The 8,330-nt window shown below is 46.5% G+C and overlaps 1 protein-coding gene across 1 annotated transcript in view; it reads right to left on the reverse strand.

The window, feature by feature from the left end:
- Positions 1-960: 960 nt before the first annotated feature.
- Positions 961-8,330, reverse strand: part of LOC103357967 (receptor tyrosine-protein kinase erbB-4) — a 300,821-nt gene continuing 293,451 nt past the window's right edge. The window contains exons 24-28 of the mRNA XM_008282741.1: positions 7,233-7,330; positions 6,312-6,482; positions 4,569-4,854; positions 3,351-3,568; positions 961-2,969 (exon numbers count right to left, since the gene is read on the reverse strand). Coding sequence (XP_008280963.1) covers positions 2,730-2,969; positions 3,351-3,568; positions 4,569-4,854; positions 6,312-6,482; positions 7,233-7,330 — 1,013 coding nt within the window. The 3' untranslated portion in view covers positions 961-2,729. The remainder of the gene's footprint in view (positions 2,970-3,350; positions 3,569-4,568; positions 4,855-6,311; positions 6,483-7,232; positions 7,331-8,330) is intronic.

The raw sequence follows: 8,330 nt of genomic DNA on the forward strand, positions 1-8,330 counted from the left end.
GTGCTTCAAGTCTCTTTTTTGTATTAAACCTCGATTCCTCCCTAACCGTAACCATGTTCTACCAATGCCTACAATGCTGCAACTACCGTGGCAAGTCTTCAGTTGACATTTCCTCATTATGTTGCCAGAAAATATAGACAAGGTTGTTGGGTTAGTAGTTTATCAAAGTCTAACTTCCGGATAACAAAATCCTTCAAATTTGGAACAAAACTGGCATCACTGTTGCTACTAACTAAAGCTACTGAAAGTAAAGAGAGAAAACTGTTGATCCGAGTGGGTAATTATTTGTCTAATGGTAGCTATTTGCCAAATAAATCATCACTGTTGGGTTGTCAGACTAACAACTGGCGAATGATTTAGAAGTTGCCACTGATGAATTGAGAACAAATTGCATCGGAATGGCTGCAAGAACGCGATGAGGCTGGGGGGGGGAAATAAAAAAGTCTAGGAAGAAAACAACCACATCAATCCCCTGTAAATAGTTGTTAAGAGGTACAAGCTATTAAAATGGTCATGGTATGTATAAACTAACGAGGTGACAGAGAGGAAGTGTATTCATTTGTCCGAAGGTTTTAAAAAAACAACCATTTTGTGAGATTCTGTATAAAACTTTCTGACTTTAACCAAACCAAGTGGAGACAACAAAGCTGCGAATCCTGGTGAAAAATGTCCAGAGATTTGGTGCCATTTGGTGCAGTTGGGCCACTCATATCCCTTTTCCACCAACATTGGGCAGGTGCTACTACCGGGCTGGTTCAACTTGCAAACCTTGGACGAATCCTTCATCATGGATAGAGCTGCAATGGTTGATCGATTAGTTGTCGACTATTCATTCAATGAAAATCTAAATTGTAGGATTGCAGCTTCTTGTACATTTCCTGGTTTCTTTACTGCTTTATGACAGTAAATGGAAAGTTCTTGGACAAAACAAGACATTTGAGGACAAAGTCTCGACACTGATTGACATTTTTACCCAATGTTCCTCATATTTTATTCAGCAAACAACTAATCGATCAATCGACACATTAACCAACAATGAAAATAATTGTTCATTGCAGCCCTACCTACAGACAACTTCTGGAATTTTTTTCCCAATATGGCGGTCGGTCTTGTCGGTACGATAACCCCAGCCCCTAAAGTTGGTCATTGTTGGTTTTCGACCAGCAAAGTACCAGCGCCACACTGGTGCCAGCTCCAAACCAGCCATAAAACCGCCTGGGCAAGAAAGGGGGTGTCAGTGCAATCACATGGTCAAAGCCTCATTTGAATGAAGGGTTGGTTAGCGGAGGTGCTGCTGAAGGGTCGACTCCATTAACACTGATGTGAAGACATCCCTCCGGGGTCAAGCTGGCTGGCTAAAATGTGAACACACACACACACACACACACACACACACACACTGATCCCAATCACACTGACAGACACACATAAAAAGTAGTCTGTTTTACTGTGCTCTGCTGGTGCTGTCTTGTTCATTCCTTGAGGTCTTCATTAGTCGGCTTGTATGAACTTTTGCTCCGCTCTCTCTCGATATTTTTTTTTCTTTACCCCCTCTCCGTCTCTGTAATCACCATTTTGAGCTGCTTCATGGATGATCTTATCGCACTTCTTTTTTTTTTATAGCAGCATTCAGCAAATTCCACAACTACATTCTCGCTCTCATTGCAAGTCATTCTTTACCCATTTGAGTTAGCTTCATGATCTGAATGGGAAAACCAGTGTATAAAAAATCTATCTTTTCACTGCAACCAGCGCTCATAAAAATGTTTACAGTGTTTTTCCCTTATACCCTTTGGCTTGGACAGGCTGCTTTTGATCAGCTTCTCCAAGCAGACAGCAGTCGAGCGAAAACAATAAAACAGCAGTTGCCCTGCATATTTTTCAGGCAAGTTAAAAAGTCCATGGTCGAACTACAAACGTGAAACGAGAGATCACCGTAGTTTTGGCCATCACAGTATCACAGTTACAGTATAAGGATGAGATGAGTTTCACATATTGGATGGAAAAGTCGAGAACACACGGTATAATCCTATAGGCAAAAACACTGAATATGATTGATGAGTGCTCCGTCTTTTAAGTTGCTCACCTCGCTGACTCAACTCAGTCTTTTTCCCTCCGTGTTTTGCTTTTTTTTCGCCTCACTCTCGGGTCATTCACAAAACCAGACATCTTGACATCTAACAGACTGTGTTTGTTCTGTCTGTCTGTTTGCTTATTCCTGAAACCCTTAGCAGAATATTGTTCAGACCTCTGTCCTGGAAAACAAAAAATAATTAAAAGAACATCTTGTTCCTCTCACACATCTCACACCGAAGTGGCTGGCAGTGAGTTCAGGTCCCCGAAGTTGAATCCATTGTGTTTCGAGAGTTGCGTGTGTGCCTTGGTTAACGCGATACAGTGCGTCCACTGCTCTTGTCCGTTATTTGCCAATATCTACCATAACCTCCACGTGATCAACGCCTTGGAGCACAGTCTCTATCTACAGAACAGAAATGGACTGGACTGGATATAGTGAAGGTGCGGGAGTCTGAGTAGGTTCTGCTTGGTTCGGTCCACCTCCTTTGGATGTTGCTACACGTCTACAGCAGATGGCACGTTGTTTGAAAAAGAGCTGGAGGCGGCTTCGGTTGTGGCCGCTTCCCTCGGCGTGGGACGGTGGAACCAGAGAGGATGTGGGGCTGGTTGGAGGCTCGAGTAGGATTGGTGGAACATTTCTCGAGTGGAACGTTCTAGACCACAGTGTTTCGCTGCCGGTAAGGGGGAGGCGGCAAGACGGTGCCGGATTTCAGGGAAAATTCAGACATGTATTCAGGGTTTTCAGCTACTGCCGGCCGTATGTGTCCGTTCTGCTTATAGAAGAGCTTGGGGTTGGTGGAACCTCCTTGGGCGCCATCGGGGGCCCCCTGATTCGATGATTTGGGAGGCAAGCTGTGCTGCCAGTATTCTGGATTGTCAAAGGTCACCTTCAGCTTCTTCCCAGTGGCTTTACCTGATGTCAACCCTCCGTGCTTCAGCATACTTGCGGGATGCGTGGTGGCGTGGCTCTGGTAGGCTGGCAGGCTGCCGTGCCCGATGGCAGCCAAAGTAGACAGGGCACCTGACTGGCTCACCTGGACTTGAGCAGTAGTTCCTGTTTGGCTCTGAGAGATGGAGCCGCCACCTGGATTTCCAGGTTGTCCTGCAGGTTTGATGGTGTGGTGGGCGTGGAGGATGTGGGTCGGTGGTCCGTGGTGGCAGGGCATGCCAGATGGAGATGGCTGGGCTGTGGGTAGGGGGTAGTGGGGCAGGCTGGTCTGGATGGTAAGCGGGAGGTGGGAGCCTGAGGTTGTGGCGGAGATGGAAGAAGGAACCTGGGTGGGTAAGGGCAGACCATTTCTCCTCAGGGCTTCCAGGCCCAGCTCGGCAGGGCTGTGGAAGGTGTTGAGGTAGAGGGGCTCGTTGATGTACTCGTCCTCTCCTTTGGGCTGACTGTTGGGTGTGCTGTGGTAGCCTGGGTTGTCCAAGGCGTGGATCTCACCATTCTTGCGTCGTGAGACAAACGGGTTCTCCTCGATGGGATTCAGATATTCTGTAGCACAGATCAGGAAAAAAAGGGACGGGAGGGTAGGAAGGTGAAGGAAAAAGAGAAAAAAGCAGTTTATGAGAGAATAAGACAGAAAAAACAAAAAAAAATCCACAGAAATCAAGACAAGAGAAGAGAAAACAAAAGAAATGGAAATTGAAAGAGTCAGAGAAAGAGATCACTCCCTAATGAGGAGCGAAGATGGAGATGGAGATGATAATGGCGATAATGGCAGCCACTCAGGACCAGATGGGCAACTTGCCAGCAGTTCTTTGGCACTGGAAACTCCATCTGCCGGGGGTGAAAATGCCAACAAATGACCCCTCTTCACTGCTTCCAAGCGCTATAATAGTGGGGTGCGAAACCTATTGATTTTGCCCACTCTTCTGCTCCTTGAGATTGCATCAGATGCATTTTGCTGCAGGCTTTGTTATATTTTGAGCTGCTCAAAAAATCAAAGACGGTAGCGCAAGAGCAGGGCTGATGGACTGAATTATGATCAAAGGTAAAACATGACTCTGTAGTAGTAGCTGACATACACTGCTGCCGCTGATGGCAACTCAGTGGGAATTTTAATCAATGGAATGAAATGAAATGAACAGGCAAAATGACAGGCGGAGTACACTACAAACGATCGCATTTACCCGCGAATGAGCGAAGAGATGACAGAGTGGAAGAAAAGGTGTTCGAGGCAAGGATCCGGAGCGCATGCAGGAGCTGCACGGATGATTTTGGGGAAGCTAACGTATGACTTTAATTTCCGTGGCGCCGTGCTACTTGTGTTTTGAAGATTAGTGAGAAATTAATATAATGAGGTATGGTTATTTTAAAATTTAATATTATCCACACCGCGCTGTGGACTAAATACAGCTCTTAAAAATGCATTTATGCGTCGTCACGTCAAAATGCCCCGCAGGGCTGCAGAATTTCAACCTGGACTTTATTTTTAGCTTCTGCAAAGCAACTCCCTACAAACTCCACTTCCGCAATGCTTCACTTAGAGTACCTGAGGAGCTCTTGTCCTTCATGGGTGTCATGTATCCGTCCTCGTCGGTGTCCCCTCTGGACGCCCGCTCCCCCAGGAAGATGGTGGGGTCAGCGCTGTACCTCTGGCCCCCGCTGTCTTCCCCTCCAGCTTGGCTCAGGCTCTTCTTGTGAAGGCTTCCGTTGCAGCGCTGGTCCTCCAGGGCCGGACCCGGGCCGCCTGTGGCTTCCTGGTTCATGCAGGCTTGGGCGCCCGCCAAGGATCCTTCTGCAAGGTTTGGACCACCATCTCGATAGCCAAACTGGTTCTGTGGAGGGTGGGTTGTGAATAGATGAGGAAAAATGCAGTTTGATGTTAATAAAATAATAGCAGGCACGATTGTCTTTGGTCTGAACCACTCTGGACACTTTGATGCATGCTTTCTTTCTCGCTATTCAGAAGCAGAATTAAATACAATCAACGCACAACAAACAGAATAGCATGAAAAAAAAAAAAGTTTCAGTCAGTTTATGCCAGTTTTATGGCACCTGCGGCAAAGAAAGTAAGACTTTTAACCCGTGTTGCGGCCTGTTGAAGTAAAATTCTCAGACAAAGTTCTGTTAGAGTAGTCATCAGCCTTAAGGGACTGTAAGGGGCAGCCAGGCAAAGCTGCGATTCAGACACCTGAACCTCAAAAAAGAACAAAAAACCCCACAAGAAAATACAAAACATGACATGTGAAGCAAAGGGCTTCCTGTGGTGCTGTGTTGGCTTGCCGTGGGCTATTTAATCCAGGCCAACTCCTCTGCACTCTTGCCAGCTGCTAGCGCTACAGCAGCAATTAAAGGAAGCAGCGCTACAAAACACAACAGAGAAAAGAAAAAAAAAAAAAAAGGAAATGTCCCGGGGTTATATCTGTCCACCTACTCCCACAGTCTTCCCTCCGTTGCAATCAACTTCCCCCTCCTCCAAACTTCTCTCTTCATCCTTTCTTCAAAGCAAGTCATTATCTGCTCTTCTTTTCAAGTGTGAGCGTGAGAGCAATTCAGCACAGATAAGATAACCATCTGTATCGGACAGTGTTTGCGGCGTTGCAACCTGAATAACTAACTTCCTTTGGCAAAGTCGGCCAGCTGAAGGATTTTTCAATGAATTCCTTCCCTTCTCTGGGCTGGCTTCTTCTGCATAACAGTTTCAATCGGTGATAGGGTTGTTGACCTTAAACGAACCTTGATGGATCGTGGTGGTGTGTGTTTTTCGGGGGTATGGTCGTCGGGGGGGAAAAGAGCCGCCGGCAAATGGATAGGTCGAGGGGGTAAAGGTGCATAAGATGCCGAGCGGTGAGCCGGCGGCACGTGGTGAATGCTGCAGAGCAAACAGCCGAGCCTGAACTCATTGTCTATTAGTAAACGGCTCCGGCATTTTAAGAGAGCGTCTGCTATTTGCTTATGGAGCTCTGAGTAATGAAACCTGGGGCCTGGGGAGCTAGCGCATAAAGAGCGCAGGTTTAAGCCACACACGCTGGGATGGAAATGATGGAGGTGGGCCATTAGCAGAGGAAAATCATCAGTGTATTGAAAGTTCTTAAGCACCTTGAGCACTTATAGAGGACAGTGAGTTGAGCAGTTTATGACTAGAAAGGAGAGAATTTTAAAGTCAGCCGAGCTCCGGAGGAGGCGTTATTATCATAAATACTTGATGCCAGGTGATGTTAGATTCTTCAGAATTTGCCATTTTGAAGCTTGTGATATGCCGTGTTTTACAAAATCATGCCAGCGTTCTTACTCTGTTGGAGTCGACCCGAGGCCTGGCGGTGCACGACTGGGTGGCCATGTTGAAGCCTCGAGGCACCAGATACTCCTCGGCATCCATCAAGTCGTCGAGGTCCTCTTCGTCCAGCAGGCTCTGGAAGAACTTGCTGTCATTGGGGCTGGGAAGCTTCATACGGTCATCTCCCTGTGTCATACAGGTAACATGTTTAAAGGTGCAATACGCAAGATTTTGAATGTAAATATAGCTTTAATGTTGCAGCAAACAACTGCTGCATGCTGCTATGTAAGGATATAGTGGCGTAATGGAGAGTTTTTGTGTTTTACATTTGGGTTCCAGTTGTGTTTGCATGTTAGCGGACATTAGCTCAGGTGAGTCTCTCCCATTGAAACTGCTGGTCCTTCCAGCGTTTAGCTAGGGCCCCCAAAACCCAAAGAATTTACAAGTATAAAAGAATTTGTTTTATTTTAACAATCAATTTCAGCTGAGTGTGGGAGTATTTACTGCAGTTTTGAGGCCACTAGTGCTTTGTGTGTTTATCTATACATGGACCTGGTGCATCCACAGGTTTGCTCCAGCGCAATCTACCGGGGAAACAGACATCCACAGAATGGAGCAGCGCAACGAAGACGAGACAGTTAATGTGAAAATAACAACTCGTTGTACTCATTTAAAGCATTCCACAATGCCAGGGTGGGGTAATAGTTGAAGCAAGATTCCTTTTTTAAGTTTAAGTTGTGGTCTGAGATGATTTAATTTACATCTGCTAATTCAACTGAACTGGCGCTACGGATGCTTGAATGTGCCCGAGTCACGACACGCGCATCAGAAAATCGCCTCAGATCCGTTTAATTGCCCGGCGTGCAAACAGTTGCGCGGAAAAAAGCCCCTTTATTATCAAGCGCTCCGACTGCGAACCCGCCGAGGCGAACCCACCTGAATGACCAGGTATCGCTGGGGGTCGCGGGCCATTCTGCAGAACTCAGCAGCCAGCTCCTTGAACTTTGGCCTGCTGTCGGCATCAATCATCCAGCCTGGGGAAGACAAAGAGGAAGACGGAGCAAGGGGGAGGGATGCAGGGGGAAAAGAAGAAGAGGTCAGAGAGATAAATAGACAGATGTATAACGGATAAAGGCCCGAGCGAAGACGTTTATTAATTGTCCGCAACTGCAGTGATTTTAACCTTTAGCTGAACCTTTTTGCGAGAACATTCCGCTGCATTTACAGCCTGCTGTCAGCCGGTGTTAGTCAACCACCTGTCTGTGTGCTGGATGCACAAATACTGCAGGGAACACTCTCTGGAAATGTAATGTCAAACCAAAATCGTATTTGACAAACACATAATGGAATACACTCCATGAAGAAATGGCGAAGATGGAGAGGAAACACTTGAACAGATTGTACTCATGCCATACAGTAGCAGAAAAAAAACAACAACTGTGGAGGCTTGCTAATGTAGATCCTTCCTTGTTTCTGTAGAAACTGCACTAAAATAGTACGCTTGGTAAAACTGTATTAATTCGATCCCTTAACCTCGTCAGAATGCTGAAAGAGCAACGCCAGTGCTCGTTTTAATTAAGTTCTATACGTTTTGAGGGCTAAGGGCTTTTGCTCAAGGGTAACTCAGAGGTAGTTATAAATGAAGAGGAAAGTGTTTTTCATTTTCCGGTCTCAAGCCAACGTTTCTCTCCCCGAGGCTACGGTAAACACAGCAGAAGCCTGAAGGTGAAGAGAAACGGCAGGTGGTGTCTCGACTCAGATTAGAGGGTAAGAAAACCGAGCTGCTGATCTCCAGAAACGTACTGTACGACGGCGATGGCTGAAGTGGGCGAATCTAGGAGGGGTCCCGATCTCAGAGACAAAAACTTATCCATCCATCCATCCATCCATCCATCCATCCATCCATCCATCCATCCATCCATCCAACCATTCATCCATCCATCCGTCCATCCATCCAACCGTTCATCCATCCATCCATCCATCCATCCATCCATCCATCCATCCATCCATCCATCCATCCATCCATCCATCCAT

This window comes from Stegastes partitus, unplaced genomic scaffold (genome assembly GCF_000690725.1).
Source record: "Stegastes partitus isolate 25-593 unplaced genomic scaffold, Stegastes_partitus-1.0.2 Scaffold284, whole genome shotgun sequence".
Taxonomy (NCBI): domain Eukaryota; kingdom Metazoa; phylum Chordata; class Actinopteri; family Pomacentridae; genus Stegastes; species Stegastes partitus.